The following is a 21,104-nucleotide window of genomic DNA, read 5'->3' on the forward strand; positions in this document are numbered from 1 at the left end:
CTATAGATTAATTAGATAAATGAATATCTAAATTTGTGCCTTGCCGTCTACGGTATTTTTTTAGAACTTAGAAAAAAGATGCTGCAGCCAATGAACCGCCAGCGGGGGCTGGCTGCAGGACGACTCAACCTCCGCAGACAGTTTTTAATGTTTATCAGACAATAAATACTCAAGATTTTGCTTTAGTATAACTCACAACGAGTTTCACACACCTTCTCCGGCCACGTTGAGTTGTTGACACTTAACAGTGGGAAAAGCGACACATGCGCTATTCACTTGTATAACTTAAGGGTGAATGGGTAATGTAGTTTCTGCTCTGGGTGGGATGAATTAGGAAGCTTGCATTGTGAAGGGCGCTCTGAAAATCGGCAAAAATATTAAAACCTCTATTAAAACAGATGTCCAAATGAGCGTACCGGTACGCTACAAGCACGTTCTGGGCGCACGGAGAGGTGGCGGTACGCTCAAGAGCTATATTTGGAAGTGGCGATACTGAGTACGGTTGCAATACCGGCCCACTTAAAGCACTGGCAATGACTATACTTTGGAATTTTTTTGCAGTCCACTTAGAATTCAACATGGAAATCATTTTTGTTTTTTATTGGCATTGATTGTTTTGAAATTCAAATGGTACTTACATGCCTGTGTTTTTATTTCTGTAATAAATATGGCTTTCAAGTCAACAGTTAATTTGGAGGATATTGATGGTTTATTGCAGGTATGTTGTTTACATGAGAAAATCTGTGTTACAAGTTAAACAAAAATTCCAATAAACAATCATATTTTGAATTTAAATAGTTTCTTTGTCTTGAGTTTACATTAATTATTTACATTTTACATTTACATATCCAAAAAGTTTCAGTCTTTTAATTGCGATTAATCGCGATTAATCGCGATTAATTTTAAAAAATTGTGCGATTAATTAGTTAATTTTTTTTAATCGATTGACAGCACTAGTAAATACATGTCTGTATTTGTTTATACAGCTATATATACAGTACACAATACAAAAAACCTGTACATAAATCTTCTGTTCCATATGTTATTTTTATTAGTTTACTTGTTATATAAAACATCTCCAAAATATTTGTATTGTGTACTTTATTTCCCCATTCAGATAAAATATAGCCAATATTAAAACAAGTATGACTGAACCAATCTGAACCTTAAGAGTCATTGGAAGTAATGGCTGGCAGAAGCACTGACTCAAACATATTTCAGCCCATTGGCATCCATTGAATTACTGGTCATTTTGTAAATGTATGCTTCTGTTCAAATGTATGAGGTCAGTATTATATATATACTCAATAATATATGTTTTTGAATAGACATCTGTTAAAACAGTAATATTGAAAAATGTTATTTAGTGTTCTTTATTACACATATTTTAAATGTAATGTACTCCCATGATGGCAAAGTTTAATTTTCTCCAGTGTTTAGTGTCATACAATCCTTGAGAAATCATCATAATATGCTGATTTTATGTTCGAGATATATTTGTTATAACATTTCTTGATATACATATTTTTCCAGATTTATGATGAACAGAAATGTCAAAAGAACAAGATTTATTTCAACATTATAAATATGTTTACTTAAAAATTCGAACCAATTCCGTGTCCTTGTTGAATATATATATATATATATATATATATATATATATATATATATATATATATATATATATATATATATATATATATATATATATATATATATATATATATATACATATATATATATATATATATATATATATATATATTTTTTTTTTTTTTTTTTTTTTTTTTGCAAACATTCATATCTACAATGACACAGCGTTGATAAACTAAAACATGTATTAATGTATTATTCATCAGTTAGTTCCCGTTCATCAATTTGACTGGATGGGCAACATTCCAAGATTGCTGATATGAAGTCCAGTGCCGAATAACTTGGATAAGGGTCATTCATACATGCTCTTTTACGGTCATTCAGATGGATTGTTAAATATTTATGAAGCTTATTGTTGTGGTGGACACAATATAAACATTACAGAAGACCCGAAATATAGTTTGGTTGCAATCTCCCTCCACGTATTTAAACAGCATAGTATTGATTGTATTCATTTTCGCCTGTTTGTCAATCAAGCAATAGCAGTTGCTTCCTAAATTTGCATGAATCTCAGTTATCAAACTTCCTAACTTCTTTTGTATGGTAACAGACTAAACTGCACTAAGAACAGTCCTGTCCTTTTTTTTTTATTGCACACCTCCAGCCTCTGCAGCCCCCATCTCTAACCCTGTCTCCCACTGCACGCATCTCCTCTGTTCTTCTGCGCGGTAATCCTCATCCGAGCATCTTAGAGGAGCACCAGAGCAGGTGTCCACACAGTAGGGGTCACTGCTGCCTACTGGAAAGGCCATTTCCCCTTCCCTCGGCTCTCTCCCTGGATGTATGGCAACCAATTTAGCACTTACCGTTACAGCCCTTCATGCCGGAGTGCTATTCATCTCTCTCATTATTCCCCGACTGAGAACTGCTTTGAGCCAAACAGGAAAAAGGTTGCAAGACCGTGGGCCACGGCCAATCAGAGTTTGGCCTGAGACTAACTATAACAGCAGATGTTGTTAAAGGCTAGATAAAGGGTTAGGAGGTAGTTATAGGGGAGTGGGGCACACTTGGAAGATTTTTTTAAAAATCCTTCGGTAGTGGTGGAAGCGAGAGAGATTCTGGAGTTATTTTTGGTTCTGGGAGAGGCATGGCGATGAATGTGGATTGGGGGAAGGCTGAAAGCTTAAGAGACATGTACACACGCATGCACCACTGTCACACACACACTCCACCTCCATCCCCTTGCTCTGTGGAAATGGCCCTATGTGCTCTGAACACTAAATCAGGTTAAGCCTCCACTGTCTCCCGGCTAGCAGAGCACTTCATCACTCACACGGCAGACAATGCCACAGCAAAGGACAATCCCTCCTCTCTGTCTGCCTCTGCATGTGCATACTAATAGATATGAGTTGTGAAATCATTCCAACATTTGTGTATCTCTTCAAAACCGCCTGGTGCAGGTTTGAAATGGATTTCACATATGTAATGTTCACAAAAACATGTTTCTGTACAGTTTTGTTTCGCAATCCATGCCCTGAAGGGTAATATCATCCAAACGTATGTGATGTAACACTTATGCTCTATGAGACTGACTTTAGAGATGCCAAACTACATGTTCAACTGACCCAATCAAAGCCAGTAGACAGATATTAACCCTATACAGCTTTCTGGATCATATTTGATGCATGAATATCTAAGCCCTCTAAGATATCAACATGATCAAAATGTTGAAAAAAAAAAATAATTAAATGTGAAATAACAATATAAATGACTATTACATGCGGTCTGCCCTCTGATTCATAGCGTACTTTTTTCTTTTTGCAAATAAAAGGCCTTTTAGTGTAATCTTTACTGTTTTTATAGAGTAAATATAAGAATAACTTCTATATTGTTTGTAATATTTTGAGATGCATTTAAAAAGAGACTGATAAAAAGAGACTGCTACATTCTATAATGTTGTTTTCTAATTAACCTTACTCTGATAAAAGGAGATGCTTCGTGTATGGGTGCAGTGTGTACATCAGTCTGATAATGTTCAAATGCAATGCATTTATTCATGAGCATTCACTGCATTTGTGAGTGACACATTTTTTTAAATTACGCAACATTTTAGACAGAAATAAATCATAAATATTGTAGGTAAAAATTGATAGCCTGAATGCACTGTAAGTCACTTTGGATAAAAGCATCTGCTAAATGCATAAATTAAATTAAATTAATTTATATATATAATTTTATATATATATATATATATATATATATATATATATATATATATATATATATATATATATATATATATATATATATATATATATATATATATATATATATATATATATATCAGGGAAGCACTGGAACACATATTATTTTTATTTTTTTTGTATGCGTTTTGTGTCAAGCTGAAATTTTGTTCATAATGAATGAGTTATTAGATTAGAAAAAAAATTTTTGAATCACCCCAATGTTTAAATATTAAGTATGTTTTCAAGCCCATTGGGTCTCCCAAACCACAAGCAGAACATGAGGGTTAAAAGTAAAACATGAATTTAACAGGTTGACACCTGTGCTCATGTAATTAGAGCATCCACATGTAAAATTTATGAGGTTTTCCTTAAGGGATTACATCGTTAATATTCTTTATGATTAGAGCTTATATGCATTCTGGAGCAGCATGGGTTTAATAAAATTTGCAATCATATTATTTTCAGTATTCCTCATGTCTCAGGGTAGTGTAGCTCACATGAGAGTGTTTGGTCAGAGAGCATGACTTCATTGACTCTGATGGCTTCTAGTTGAGGGATCTTGATGTCAGGTATGGCAGAGTTTTGTTTACTTGACCTTGAGCCTCTCAGTGTCTGTGTCTCCCCGACTGTGTGGATTAGCTACTCTTCCCCTGAGGTAATCCTCTCTATTTCTCGCTCTCCCGCACGCGCTCTGACAAGCACACACACACACACACGCATGCTCACTGACAATCTCACACTCACACATGCACACAACAGATTTAATTGCCTCTCACTGATCTAAAGTCTAACTCCTTAAGCTGCTTTTTAATCCAGGGTGGCTGCACCATCTCAAAAGTCTCTCCAATCTTGCCAGGTTGGATTTGTCTCCATGTTCACCTGAAGTGCCAAACGGCACCTGATCATCTATCTGTCTCGAATTCTGTGAACACAATGGAACAAAGAGCAGGAGTTCTTCCAATAAAGGAGGAGCTGAGACGTATCTGTCATTAAATGTCCACTGAAGGTGCAAGGTCTAATTGTAGCAAATTACAGTGAATGTGCAGCGCAAACCGCAGTGCGACCCACTACGCCCCCACGTTCATTTGAGCAAACGATAAAGCTTTTAATACTTTCTGCTGAGAAAGAGGGTACCATAATTTGAGTATTTTTTGTAGATGTGATTGAAAGGTTAAATGAGTGTATTGTGTGGTCACTGAACACTTGTCATGATTTGAATTGAAGTAAAGGCACAAAGATTCTTATTCGCCCAGGCCTGGGAGCTCTGAAAACACTCTCTTGGTATAGTGGTGAGTCTGAAATGTTTTCATAGCTAGTTTCTAGCTATTTATCAGAGAGTATTTCATCCAGTTTGTCATTCAAGCTGTTTTCTTTCATCATTCAAACTTGATCTACTTGTTTAGGTTTCTTGGGAAGAATGTGCAGAGCAGATGGTGCTACACAAAGCCAGTTTCAATGCTGGGGTATTATCTTTAAGTTGCCAGCCAGAGCCACAATTTTTGATTATATTCAAACAATCTTTCAAGACCCCTGAAAATATTTTGTTGTATAAATATATCAGAATAACGGTTCAAACTAATTATCAGAGATCAGGTTTTAACAGTCATTTAACCATTCATAGGCATTGGCATGTTCTCTGTAAAATCAGGCAGTTTTGATTTGTGTGCTATTGAATGTTTGGTGATAATTTTAGCTTACTTGTGCAGAAACAACTTCTTTCCACTCCTTTTGGTTACACAGACCTTTTTTGCTTGTTTTTGGATCCAGAGATGGTGTACTATTTTTAGAAAGTCGGTAACAGTTTCCCCTAGGTTCTCTAAACACATATTGCCAGAATAACTCATCCATGTGTCATAAATATTGGTTTGGTTAGGTGAAGTTAACAGTTAATGCAAATAACGCAAATTGGCAAATAACGTGTATAAAATAACATGTGTCTGATATCAGAAAGAAAGTTTTAATAGTAGGCTGAAATAATGTACTGTATAAAGATTAAAAATAATTTTATGATTTCCTAGGAGATATGTGTCTCCTTTAACAAATTGACAGATTTTTAAAGCAAACATTAGCCAATTGTGATTTTGAAGTAGCTATTAACTTAATGACAATTTGCCCTTGTCATTGCCAGAAGTGTGCTCTCAGGTCTTTGTTTGTAAAGTTAATGATCTATAATGAGTGCGTTAAGCCTCTCTCACTTGAATTAATTAAAACATAATCCTTGTGATTGTGACAATCTCCTGCTATGACGATGACATTATGTCTGACAAGGACTTGTTTGCGCACCCATGCTAATAAAGCATTTGTTCGCAGAGGAGTGCTTAGAGCATAGTTTTCTAATTTGAAGTTGAATGGTCATTAAGATGTTTGAAGTAATTAAGTAATTGTTGTTGTTGTTGTTGTGTAATTTCAGGCTGTACAGGATGTGTGTTTAAGATGAACTGATATCAAGTGTCAAACCCACAGTACTCAAAAGTATTTTTGTGTAATGTCAGATCTACTGCCCCACTTACTATTGATGGACATTACTTAAATAGAGAAGATAAAGAAATCTGGAACCAGTTGCTGGTACTACCAAAATAAATTCAGATAGGAGCACAAATTAAATGTATGCAAGTTACAGTACTGGCAATTATTTAGTTCAAAAGATATATTAATCTCAATCCAAAACCTAGATGAAATATATATATATATATATATATATATATATATATATATATATATATATATATATATAGGGATTTAATTTACATTTGCATTCAAAGTCTGAAAATACCAGCAGGATTTTAAGTATTTGATTTATTAAGTCCAGATAAGTTTAGCAAAATCAAGGCTGCTTTTAAATTGGAAGCTTATACTCTAAACATCAAAGCTTAGTCCTTCTCGCTGCATGCAACATTTTCAAATGTATTAAGTTCTATGAAATATATCAGGATCACCTTTAAGGTTTATTTCTACAAATCATGTCCTCAAACACATCAATACACATCACACATTTTGTTGTTGAATTTTTTGCTTCAGTATATTTATTTACTGTGATGAATTTCGGTTCAAACGAGGTCTAACCACCTTTCTGAGTCACTAGCATCACAGATTGGAAATGCAAAGACAGTTACTAAATACAAAAAGGTATATTTTCTTACTGTGTTATGCTAAATTATGTAAAAAAAAAAAGCTAATAGAACATATATAAAAGTAACCACCCCCCCCCCCCCCAAAAAAAAAAAAAAAAAAAAAAAAAAAAAAAAAAACATACAATAATACAGAAATTATCTATAGATACAGTAAAGACCAAAAGTTTGGACACACCTTCTCATTCAAAGAGTTTTCTTTATGTTCATGAATATGAAAATTATAGATTCACTCTGAAGGCATCAAAACTATGAATTAACACATGTGGAATTATATATGGAATTATATACATAACAAAAAACTGTGAAACCACTGAAACTATGTCATATTCTAGGTTCTTCAAAGTATCCATCTTTTGCTTTGATTACTGCTTTGCACACTCTTGGCATTCTCTTGATGAGCTTCAAGAGGTAGTCACCTGAAATGGTCTTCCAACAGTCTTGAAGGAGTTCCCCGAGAGATGCTTAGCACTTGTTGGCCCTTTTGCCTTCTGTCTGCGGTCCAGCTCAACCCTAAACCATCTCGACTGGGTTCAGGTCTTGTGACTGTGGAGGCCAGGTCATCTGGCGCAGCACCCCATCATTCTCCTTCTTGGTCAAATAGCCCTTCATGCCTTCAGTGTGACTCTACAATTTTCAGAGTCATGAAAATAAAGAAAACTCTTTGAATGAGAAGGTGTGTCCAAACTTTTGGTCTGTACTGTATATCTAAGGTGACGTGGTGTGATTGCAGTATGGCACTATGTGCATGCAGCTTAATAAAGTCATTTTAAATTTGAATAATGTCATTGTCAGTTGGACAGTTTTCTATCCCATAAGGATAGAGCATAGTTCCACAGGAACTAAACAGTCACCAGATTTGGAAAGAAAACAAAAAAGTGGGTTGTGGGGGGAAACATAATATTTAAAGAATGTGGGGGTCCAACACTGGACCTCACTGACTTTCTTTGTGAACAAAAATACATTTTCAAATTAAAATTCCAAACAAGTCATGCAGAATTGGAATTACATTGGAGTGAGTAAATGATAACAGAACTGACATTTTAACATCCAAAAAGGTACACACTCTAGCTTTCTGCTTTGGCCAGATTCACATGAGTCTGGTCTCCTGGCATGTGGTTTTAGAAAGCTGAGGGCTTCCCTAGACCACACGGCTGGATCATTGTGACTGCTCTTTCTCATCCTTTTAGTCTAACCACAGTGGAATAAAGGAGTGTGCTTTTCATCAGGCTAATTTGTGGTGAAACCCCAGGATGATAGGGTTGCATTTAAATGGGTTACTGCTGTTTGTGAGCTGTGCTAGATACTGAAGTGATGACCCCCCCATCACTGGTGAGCTTGGCAGGTCTTGAAACATATCATTTTCTCTATTTTTTCTGAATAGATTTCAGTTTCTGTCAGTAGCAGGTTTCATCTCACTGTTCAAACACTCTGAGGGCCTTATAATGTGGGCTGATGCTTGGGTCATGTGTCAGTGTAAATGTTTTATTAAAAGAAAATATGTACTCCCAACAAAGCAATGTTTAGCATGGGAGTTGCGTAGGGTTTTACATTAATTTACATTTATATTGATTTTCTTGGCAGGTGTTTTCATTAACTGTAAACTACAAACAGTCATTTCAACAGAAAGTTAACAGTACAAATGTTTAGTGAAATTAATTTGACCATTGTTGAACCTAACCTCAGGTTGCTTCAATACTGCTGTTCCTTTTTTTTAACTATACTTCATGAATATAATTTTAGAATAAACAAAATGTGTAGGTGATCCATTCTGGATATTTTCCAAATCCCACAATCCAGTTCTGTTTTTTTTTTTTTTTTTTTTTTTTTTTTTTTTTGTTCCTGCAGAGTTACCAGTCATTCATGCTAAAATTGCAGAATTAGAATGTTTTCTAAAGGATCATGTGACAATGAAGCTGAAAATTGAGCTTTGTCTTTACGGGAATGAATTACATGTTAAAATGTATTAAATATAAAATAGCTATTTTAAATTGTATTAATATTTCCTTTTTTTCTTTCTTTTTTCTTTCTTTTTTTCTTTTTTTTTTTCTGTTTTTAATCAAATAAATTCAGCCTTAGACGAGCATAAAATACTTTGTCCAAAAACCTTTTAAAAATCTCACTGACAACAAAATTCTGAACTGTAATGTTTCATTATTATTGCTGTTGTTGTTATTTTCTTTTCCTTTTTTATCCATCTGGAAAAGTCAATTGAAAAGTTAAAACTGTCTGTTTTCTGAAATAATTATATATAACAATTTTATGCACTGAAAACATTAGAAGTGATTGTGCATTCCTACAATTTCTCCGTTTTTATTTTTTTGTCTTTCTTTTTCGTCGTCTCTTTTTTGTCTGTTTCAAATGCGACACAGAGTTTTGTGTTCATCAATGTTTAATTCATCAAGGACTTGCTTGTGAGGGGGTGTTATTGCTTTATCATCAATAGTTACCATTTTCAGTCACTATGATTTGATTACATGGCTGGAATGTTCTTCTAAGCTTTGAGAAGAAAAACAAATAACAATCTATACAAAGCTCTACCATTGCATTTGAATGAGAGACGTTTCAATGATTGCCTTTAAGCCTGTAATAAACAATCTCCCCCACCCCCCTTTTTTCTGCAGATGTTAATGAATGTGAAAGAAGTCCCTGTAGAAATGGGGGGATCTGCACAGATCTGGTTGCGAACTATTCCTGTGAATGCCCAGGGGAATATATGGGAAGAAACTGCCAGTACAGTAAGTACATGTTCCTGTTTTTATGGATGCTTCCTTCCCTGTCCCATTTCTTCTCCCTCAGTCCATCCAGTGGGCTTTGTATTAAGTGAATTTTGTGACAGTTCAGAGCATCTGTTTCACCGGGTCCATGGAGAAGCATGCAAGAACAGCTGGGACAGACAGTTAAACCCACACAGAAGACACACTGTGTCAGGGTGAACGCAGAGGGGTACTGTGGGTGTGGCATCTGGCCTCAGAGAGAGATTTATTTAAAATATATATATATATAAATAAACTATTAAAAATAGAGAATAAAATGTTCTTTGGGAATACTGTAAGATAATAAAAGTGGGCGAGGTGTTTCTTGAGGACTTGACAACCATAAAAAGATTAAGTATTAATTTTAAGTTAAACTAATGTTTAAGTAAACATTTTTTGTTTTTGTTTTCATTAAATCAGATCTATAGCCCATAATAGCACTTAGTGATAGCAATAGTGCTTCTAGCAATAGTGCTTCTTTCCTTTTACATCAAAATCATCATATTTGTTTAGAACTGTTTTGGACTGTAGCATTTGTAAACATGCTTAATATATGCATATTTCTCTCCTGATTCAGTCTAGATTAAAAGATTTCACTGGAGAATGCAATATAATGGTTAGAGGACTCATATTTAAGTCAGAAGCAATGGTTTGAACATTTTAATGGTGGATTTGTTCATTACAAACACAGATTTTGATTTCACAAGACGCTGATTGAAAGACTGGAGTTGTCTGGATTTTATGTACTGAATTTCTTCTAATTTGTTCTAATGAAGAAACAAACTCATCTACATATTGGGTGGTCTGAGGGTAAATGTTTTATTAAATGTAATGGCGATAGTGACAAGGTGGTGACGTTTAATTTGTCCCACATCTCTTACTATGAAAACTGAAATCATATGTCATTTAACCTTCCTCCTCACATCAACTCTGATGTACCAGGATGATATTTAAATGTAAGCTGTATGAAAGGAATGAAATACTTTGATTTAGGTATGATCAAACGCTTTGAAGAAGTAGTATTTCATCACCTTTCATCACCATTGTTGCTGTTTTATCTAAATCATTTATATTGCTGCTGCTGTTTTGTTGAATAAATGGCCAGAGCACGTAGAGTAAGATGCAGGCAGATGGAGTGTGACTGAATGACACACACACACACACACACACAGAGACACCATCAGACAGTAAATGTCATTTGTTCAGACTAGATATGCTTTATCACCATGAATCAAAGGGGATATTAGTTTTCTCAGGGTTATTTGAGATATATAAAGACATTTATTAAATAGAGACAAACATCTCTATCATCCTCGGTTTTCAGGGTTATTACTTTAAACACCAGCAATTATATATATATATATATATATATATATATATATATATATATATATATATATATATATATATATATATATATATATATATATATATATATATATATATATATATAAACACAATTATTTATTCCAATGTAATTTTGTTCAAAAACAGCCAGATGGAGCACAACAGAATGGAACAGAATGCTTTCATCTACCACAGCAATGTCATTTTCAATTAATTTAGTTTTTTATTGTTATTATGTGCATAACAATACACAAATTAACAAATAATTTGGCAATGATTTATCTTCATTTTGGGCTTTTATTCTTCTAAAGATTATTTGTGGTATTAATTATGATTTATTTGATTAATCAACATATCATGTCATAAATCCAATTACAAATTTTAATTGATTGACAGCCCTAATAATAGCACACACACACACACACACACACACAAGCAAAGAAAAAATGCTCTAACATACCAAGCCCAGGAAGATGTGTCACAACCTTCCTAGAATGAGTTTGACCAAAGCCCTGTCAGAAAGCCTTCACTCACGTCTTCCCACACTGCTAAAATCGATTGCTGCTAAATTCCTCCAGTCGTTTGACTGACAGTTTCGCTCTATTCATTTCACCTTTTTGTCATGTTGAATCACTGCCACCTCCTTTGCTTTATTATGTGTGGCAACCTGGCACCCTGCAAATCATTTGCATGTTGAAAGTTTAGGGTTTCTCTCTCTCTCTCTCTCTCTCTCTCTCTCTCTCTTTGTGGATTAGGAATGCTTCTATAATAATACAATTGTAATCTATTCTTTAAATTATACTGGGCTCAAAAACAGTATGTGGATTCATACGTCACATTATAATTGCTTTCTTTTTTCATTTATTCATTCTCATTTGATTCCTTTTTTTTTTATTAAATGTCCAAATTCTTTTGGAAGCCATTTTAGATCAGGAGACCTCATACAGTAAATCACATTTCAAATTCCGCAAGTGTGTTGAGAAATTATTAATGGACTGAATTCTGGATGAACTTGTATATCATCTTTGCTCCTACATTTTCAGACTGAATGTTCTTGCACTACAAAGTCTCTTGTACATAAAGCTGTAAATGAGCAGAATATCAATGAAATGTGTACTTGTCTAATGACAGGATTTCTCACTGTTTAAAATGACAAAGTATGCAGCTCACTGCATTTCAGTATTATTGCATACTGCTAGAAGGATCTCACACTGTATTACAAGTCATCTTGATGAGCTGTCAGGGTCAAATCAAAAGGTCAGTCTTTATACAGCGCTGTGTTTACATGCTTTTGTGTACACCATAGACACCATAGACAGCTATTGGCAAGTGTTGGAGGCATTAATTGAAGTCTGCTGCAACATTGTTTATTGTTGTTGTTGGTGTAGCTGTTGTTTTTCAATGAGAATTTGTATTTTTATTTTTAAATTTACTTGCATGCTTGCATTTCATCTGTATGAACTGCATATATTGAACATATTATCAAGATTTGCATGTTTGCAGCTGCCCCCTTGACAAAGGCACTCTGTAAATGGATGGTTACATCTCTGTTGTACTCAATAACTTAAAATTAGTGTTTTAAAGTGTTTAAAGTATTTTAAATGACTGAAAAGTGTTGAGTAATTAGACTTGTTAAAAGCTAAAACAGAACAACTTGGTTTTGACCTTTCTATAAACAAATCAATGGACTTAAACAGGGACAGTTAATTACATTTGCAAAAGGTTTTAATTTTCGCTCCTAGCAAAGTTACCAAAAGATAAATAAATACAATGTTCACATGTACACTGGTATTTTTAGAAACTGAGCTTTTCCTTCTTTTGTTTAAAAAAAAAAAAAAAAAAACTCTGTCAACATGACAAAGCAAAATCATGCTATGGAGCACTGTCAAGAGACTGCCAATCCAATAGGTGGCGATATAATCTCAACCGTAAAGCAATGTTCCTGTCCCATTCGTGTGGACAGGGCTTAAAATTAAAACTTAAAATCATTCCGGAACATACGTTTTCCAAACAGTCTTTCAAACACTTCTGATTCATGATTTATCCAGAATGCAACTTCAAATAATAATAATTTGCATACATTTATTTTTTATTTTTTTATTGAATAGCGCTTTTTACAAGGCATGTCATTGATACAAATGTGTTTAAAAAGAAACCCTTACATTTGTAAAAAGAAAAAAAAAAAAGAAAAAAAAAAAATTATATATTTTCTGGGGTGTCAGAACAATATCTTGTTTAAAGAGGCTGGACAATATTTTCTCCAGATTTTAGGAAATTGACAAAAAGTGTCACTTCTTTATTCCATTTGAACAACTTTGAAGTAAATTGAAGAATTATTGGAATTAAAAAAGTTCCTCCCACCTTAGCCCATTCTAATATTATTAATTGATTGTATAATATCTTGTGTGTATGTGTGTGCACTGATCTGAGTGGTTCACAAAGTCACACATTTGTATAATGACATGGGTATGACAGGTACATTACAATGTAAAGTTGGTTTATGAGGACACTGCCTCACTGCCAATTATGTGGCCATAATTCAAAAAGGAAAATATTTTTTGGAAAATCAAAAAGTGCATAAAGTTTACTGTAAGTAGTAGGTTTAGGTGTAGTGCGATAGAAATGACAGTTTTTGCAACATAAAAACCATTATGTCAATGGGTCCCCGCAAACCACCAATACCAGCGTGTGTGTGTGTGTGTGTGTGTGTGTGTGTGTGTGTGTTTCATAGGAAGTTAAGCAGTTGTCAATAGAAATGAGAGAAAAAAAAGTTGTCAGTGGCATGAATAAAAGCTTCAGCACAGTCAGATAATCCATCTCTTGAGAGAACATTCATCATTTTCATCAGAGTTCTGAAATCAATATTTGGCAGCTTATTTATTCCAGAAGGAGCTCCTTCAGCTTCATAAACATGTATTCTCTGTCCAACCATTAGTCAGTATAGAGTGCCAGTGAATGCATGGAGACAGGGCCATTGCTAAAATTCATGGGGATTGAGTCAAAATATTTATGGATGGATGCCTATTTCCACAGGCTTCATGAGTGCAATATAACATAGAGGACCATAGTGAGCCTAGGACAACCTATGCCAAATTTGTAGAGTAAAATGTGAACTTGAAAAAGAGGATGAATTTGTTTTATGGTCATCAGTGTATTTATGTTTGGCATTCTATTCTTAGTAGTCTGATTAACAGAGGCTGTTAAGAAGGTCTTTGGATACTCATCTCGAGCACATTGGGATGGGCACAACTGTCTGCCTTTGTGTGTGTGTGTGTGTGTGTTGACGTGTGAAGAAGAGTGAAGAAAAAAAAAATCAAATGTCCAGCAAGGAGACTATCTTGGTGAAAATAATAATAATAATAATAATAATAATACTAATAATAATAATAATAATAATAATAATAATAGTAATAGTAATAATAATAATACCCCATGGATATAAAAATTTAAAAAGAAAGTTCTGAAGTTCTTTTTTGTTAAAGGATTATTTTCAGTAAAAGTAACAGATGGGTAATTCAGTGTTCAAAGGACTTGCTAGTTTCAACAGAAGAAATATAGATGTCCCAAATTGGAATAAATTGAGACATTCAGTTAACAGAAAGCACAGCAGGACATTATGGGCAGAAGTGCAATCTTTACCTGCTACAAATGGAAATCACATTATAAATGTACATTTTTAAGAGCACTTTCCTTCACTTCTATAATGACATTCAGATTTATTTTTAGTTTCACAAGTTTCAGTTTTAGAGGTTAAGGTTTGTGATTCTGCTCCAGCCTTTTAGAATTATACCTTACATTTTTACTCGTTTGTTGCATGTATTAAACAAAACCTGAATAATGAAAACTGATTTCTGGTGTTGTGCATGTGGCTGTGTCGCTTTTAATCTTGACAAGTAGGAGCTAAATTCCCAGTTCTTCCTCATTAGCACAAGCGCCAAAGATTGAGGTGGACTTCAACTCAATATATGGATTATTTAAGTAGACCTGCCTAGAAATGGATTTGGCTGTCACACTGCAGCACTAGTGATGGCCACTGTCTGTTGGGCTGTTGATGTATACTGGAGGGTCAGTATAGAAGAGCTGCACACTGCTGGCACCGTGGTGGGCGGCTGGTAGGCAACTTATTCAAGATGGTAGATCACACGCCGTTCCTTGTGTCATCGCAAGTCGCAACGCTGCCAGAGAGAAAATCAGAAAGAGAGAGATCCACTGATGCCCGTACAATGATCGACAGAATCACTGCTGCCAGTAGTCCTTATGCTTCACAATATGTAAGTCACACTGAATGTTGTGTACCAGTAATAATAGGACTGATCCAGTGGTTATGTTTTTTCCCGTATGTTTTTTATCACTAAACTTTAATGTTTTATCCATGGAACACAGAGGACATAGACAAAAGATGAAATAATTACGATTGCAACGGTGAAGATTTAAAAACCACATCATAAGTCGTCATAAAAATAAAGACAAAATCTTCTCTTTTATTAATATCTAAGGTAGCCATTTATAATTGAATTGAAAATGCCTTTTAAATTCCAAACCAGTTCTTTCATTTGCAAGCATTGCTGGCTGGCTGGCTGATGGATGGATGGAGGGAGGGATGGATGGATGGATAGATGAATTGATGGATAGACAGACCAAGGAGGAATGGACAGTTGGATGGATGGATAGACAGAAATATCGACGGATGGGTGGATAGACTGACAGACAGCTAGATGGATAGATGGACAGTAGGGGTGTAACGATACGCGTATTCGTATTGAACCGTTCGGTACGACGCTTTCGGTTCGGTACGCGGTACGCATTATGTATACCGAACGGTTCGTTGGAGTATTTAATTATATTTGAAAAAAAAAAAAAAAGAGAGAGAGAGAAATATAATGATATGCGTTCAACAAGGTAGCCCAATAACCCAAACAACGTAACAGGCAACGCCCCTGACACTCCCGAAGAAGAAAAAAACACCATCTTATATGTTTATGTTAGGCTACTCAGCAGGCGCTCGCTCACTCAGTACGCGCTGAAGGCTCGTTGCTAAATAGCCAATGCGTTTAACAGACTAGAAATGAGAAGATCCTCCAATAACCAACAGGTCTGGTGTTTGGGTGCACTTTGGATTCCCTTTAAGCTATAATGGTGATGGCAAGAGAGTGGTGGATAAAAAAACAACGGTATGTCGCATCTGCAACATGACAGGGTACACCAGCGGGAATACAAAAAAAAAAAAAAAACCCCAGCGGGAATATCTGGGATATATGCGTCAGTACTATCTGGGAAAAGACGAAAAAAAAGGAGAAACATGCACGCAGCAAACTATCCCTGCAGCATTTAGACACTATAGCTTACAGGGAATCCAACCCAAACACCAGACCTGTTGGTTATTTTAGGATCTTATATTTCTGGTCTGTTAAATGCATTCGACATTTTGCAACGAGCCTTCAGCGCGTGCTGAGTGAGCGAGCGCCTTAGGGGCCGTTCACATATCGTGCCTAAAAACGCATGGAAAACGCTAAGCGCGTCTTTCTCCTCCTTTCCAAAGCGCTCGGGCAGAAGCGCTCATGAGGCGTCTGTCTTTGCTAAGCAACAATGACGTGCTCTCTCCATGAGACGCGGAAATTTCAGCGAAGGATAAATGGATTTGCAGCTCTAAAAATCGCTTGCAGTAGCTCTGCTACTAAATTTATTTCAAAATTGCAATCCATATACAACTATGATCAGCTGATCCTTCATCTTGGCTGAGCTCTCAACGTTGTTACGGGAAAGGATGAAGCTGATTGGTTGGTTCTTGTCACATGACCCGCGGTGCGCTTGCGGCATTCTGAAAAGTTGAGATGTTTTTACATTTTGCTGTATCTAAAACGTATCGAACCGAACCGAACCGAACCGTGACATCAGTGTATCGTATCGAACCGAACCGTGAATTTTGTGAACCGTTACACCCCTAATGGACAGACAGAAGGATGAATGGATAGATATAAAGATGAGTAGATGGATAGATAGACAGATGATAGATGAATGGATGGATGGACGGACAGATGAATGTCATAGTTTTTTTTTTTTTTTTTTTTGTGAGTAAATGGAAGCGATCTATGGTACTTTCTATTGCAGGCAATGGGGTTATGTGCTTATAACACAGAGACACAATGGTGATTGAAGATTGGCATGATTCCCCAACCCCCATCCGAGGTTTGAACCAATAAGCTGCAGCTAAGTAACCGGATTTTTAACCACTAAGCGGATAAAATAAGATAAAACTTATGCGCTGTTTCTCAGAGGAATCACTTTTATATTAGTTCAGTCCTTTACCGTTGTGCTTTCAGTCTGCACAGGGCTTAAATGAATACCCCACAGAGAAACGAGAGATCCACAATGATAAAAGATCTGTATGGCATTTGTGAAGCACATCTCTTTGATGTTCAAATTGGGAAAATAAGAAAATCTGTAAGGTATGAAAAAGACATGGCAAGAGAGATAGGTAGAGAGAGAGAAAAGGAGAGAGGATGCATTTTAAGTTGTTTTGTTTTGACATAATTGAACTCTGAATCCAAAGATTCTCAGCGAACCGAAATCTGTTGTGACTGTAGGTGTCATAAGTTTACTCTTGTGATGTGCCTGTTCTTTGATTCCTCACAAAACTGTCTTTGTGATTGAGGGATAAAAAGGGATGAGGCAAAACAGAAACTTCTGACTCCTTCAAAGAGCACCAGGCAATTGAGATGAATCAATTGGGAGCTATAGAGTGCCAAGCCTGGGTAAATATTAGTATTGAGCACCTGGGGTAAAGAAAAGGCACTGGAAATGTCAAAGCCCAAATTGAATTGAAGATGTATATCAACACAGTGTCCTATATGCATCTCCAAACAATCAGTCCAATGCTAGGAAAGTATTTGCTATGCGGGAGGAGATAGATCCTGAAAAATATTAATAGATGTATCTGTGGGGTTGCAACCCGAGCAACATTGTTAAATTACACAGAAATGGAGTGGAAAATGAGGGCGTGTTGTGTGTTGATGCTGTGCATTCAGAACAGGCAGTAGACGGCGGACACCAGGTGTCATCATGCTCATTTCATCAGCTTCATTTTTTTTTTACAACAGATGTATTTCTCTGTTTTTATTTTCAGAATATAACTACATTTTAAAATGATTGCAAATTAAGTTTGTTTACCAACATTTTTTAAATAATAATTAATAGCCTATATATTAATATATATATTTTTTTAATAGAATGTATTAATAAAACAAATGCTTGAATAATTGAATCAGTCCCATAATGCTTACCACATGAAATAATGGTGGAATGTCTTTGCACATTTCAATGTTAAGTGAACAAACACACAGACCTCCTCTCTTTCCCAGGGTTGGGGGAAGTTCATGTTAAGGATGATGATTCAGCATTCAGGTATTGATTTGTTAGAAGGGTGACTAATTGCTGGAATGGGAATGGACAAGGTTCAGTTGTAAGCAGCATAAAGAGGGATGTTTGTTGTAAGGATGTAAGAGCTAAAGATGCTCTGAGTGTTTTAGTAATTCCAGTGGGACAAGAGAGAGAGAGAGAGAGACGCTGGTTTATAGTGCACAAATAGGTTTACCATGTTCTGTATACTAGGGGTCAAACGTCTGGGGTCTTTTTTTTAGAAAGAAAGAAAGAAAGAAAGAAAGAAAGAAAGAAAGAAAGAAAGAAAGAAAGAAAGAAAGAAAGATAGAAAGAAAGAAAGAAAGAAAGAAAGAAAGAAAAATAGAAAGAAAGAAAGAAAGAAAGAAAGAAAGAAAGAAAGAAAGAAAGAAAGAAAGAAAGAAATTATTTAATTCAGCAAGGATGCACTGAATTAACAGTAAATACATCTATATTGTTACAAAATATTTAAATTTTAAATAAATGGTGTTCTTTCAACTTCCTTTTATGTATGTGTATGTGTGACCCTGGACCACAAAACCTGGCCCTAAATCGCACAGGTATATTTTTTAGCAATAGCCAAAAATACATTGCGTGGGTCAAATTTATTGATTTTTCTTGTATGCCAAAAATCATTAGGATATTAATTAAAGATAATGTTTTATTAATATATTTTGTGAATTTCCTGCCATAAATATTTTAAAACCTAATTTTTTATTAATAATATGCATTGCTAAGAACTTCATTTGGACAACTTTAAAGGCGATTTTAATATTTAGATTTTGTGCACCCTCAGATTCCAGATTTTCAAATAGTTGTATCTCAGCAAAATATTATTTATTACTCTAGTCTTCAATGTCAACATTGACTATTATTATTATTATTATTAGAATTGCAATAATGTTTTAGAATATTATTGTTTTACCATATTTTTGATCAAATTTGTAAAACAAACAAAAATGTGTTGCTAAAAACATCCTATTATAGACATTTAAGCTAAATGTAAACAGTCAAATGGAAATATTAAAGCATTGTTTTGGTTTTTTCAGATTTCTCTGTTCTCAGTTTTACTCTGTTCTTTTAATGAAAATGTAGGTGGAAGTTGTTCACCCAATTAGATTTTAACATGTGTGCATAGGTGACAGATGAGAAAGAGATGATGCATTTGAGGCAAGATGCCAAAAAGAGCTAAAATTGATGTTTCGAACCAAGAGTTTCTCTGACACTGTAGAATATCTAATTGCTTAACATTTCCATGGAATTCATGCTTCTCCAATTAAATGTTCTCACATAGGTATTTAAACACACGCAGACATGCAGCCCGTGAAAACACCATGCTGACTTTATAAAATAAGAGCCTAAAACCCTAAAACTCTCTTTTTGGAAGACAATCTTGAGAAGAAATAAATCACACCTTTCAAAGATGAAAATTAGAAGTGCATGGAAACATGTTCACATACAGTGTGGCTTGTTAGGAGCTTTAGTATTTTGAAAATGAGAACACCAAGGCCAGCACTGCCCTTAATAAAAACAACATGCAAAACGTGATTCCTGCGGGTGGAATCATGGCCCCAGGTGGGATGTTGGAAATCAGCTCAGAGTCTAAATGAAAGGAAATCATTTTCGTAATAGAAGATTTTTGTCCATTGGAGAGTTCTCGGAGGAGCATACAAGCAAGGATAGTGATTCCCAGAATGATTCTAACAAGGACGCAGACTCTGGGATGGGCCAAGAAAACATTACAGACAGCACAGAGGCACGTATGTAAACCTCCCCATTTTCGTCCGTCATCAACGTGACATCGCGAGTGACTGACTGAAAGGGAACTGCTATATGTTATTCCAAACTTTTGACCAGTAGTATATGACACCTTCACATAAAATATAAAAAAAATGTACATGCATATAATAAGTTTGTGCTGAAAGCTGTTGTCACTTGTCAAAACCTTGTGATTGTAAAGTTAAGCAATGCTTGCATTTTCTCTGTATCCTTCAAATCTAACCTTTCCATTCGTGTCATTGTGTATTGAGCAGAATGTTCCGGTCCACTGGGCATGGAAGGTGGAATCATCTCCAACCAGCAGATAACAGCCTCCTCCACTCACCGAGCTCTCTTCGGCCTCCAGAAATGGTACCCCTACTTTGCCCGGCTGAATAAGAAGGGTCTTGTGAACGCCTGGACTGCAGCCGAGAATGACAGATGGCCCTGGATTCAGGTAACAGATTGACATGAGCAGATTAAGTCAGGATGGAGATCCATCAAGAGTGAATGAACCTGTAGTTGAGAGAAAAATGTTCTTCCTGTCAGCCTGTTTATCTGAAAAGGATGATCACTGATAGACTATTTTTGTTGTTTGTTTACATACTTTAATAGATATTGCGAAAGCACTGCAGAAATACATATAAGTTTGTTTGTTTCTGATTAATGCCATTTCAGCTTCTGTGGCTATTTTTGTGGAAGGAAATATTATGGCTGAATTATATCATGTTTTTCTAATTTATTTTTGAAACACAAATAAGTAATAATATTAATAATACTAATAATGTTTGATCAATAATATTGGATAATCATTTTGCGCCAAATTATTTCTGAAAGATCATGTGAAACTGTGGCCTGTAGTACGAAGCAGGTATTAGTTT

At 35.2% G+C, this 21,104-nt stretch overlaps 1 protein-coding gene across 3 annotated transcripts in view; it reads left to right on the forward strand.

Annotated features, from left to right (window-relative positions):
• Positions 1–20,707, forward strand: part of edil3a (EGF-like repeats and discoidin I-like domains 3a) — a 120,937-nt gene extending 100,230 nt beyond the window's left edge. For all 3 annotated transcript variants that reach the window (XM_052556954.1, XM_052556955.1, XM_052556953.1), the window contains 2 exons: positions 9,592–9,705; positions 20,499–20,707. In XM_052556954.1, coding sequence (XP_052412914.1) covers positions 9,592–9,705; positions 20,499–20,692 — 308 coding nt within the window. In that variant the 3' untranslated portion in view covers positions 20,693–20,707. The remainder of the gene's footprint in view (positions 1–9,591; positions 9,706–20,498) is intronic.
• The last annotated feature ends 397 nt before the right edge of the window (positions 20,708–21,104 follow it).

This window comes from Carassius gibelio, chromosome B5, assembly GCF_023724105.1.
Source record: "Carassius gibelio isolate Cgi1373 ecotype wild population from Czech Republic chromosome B5, carGib1.2-hapl.c, whole genome shotgun sequence".
NCBI classification, from domain to species: Eukaryota; Metazoa; Chordata; class Actinopteri; order Cypriniformes; family Cyprinidae; genus Carassius; species Carassius gibelio.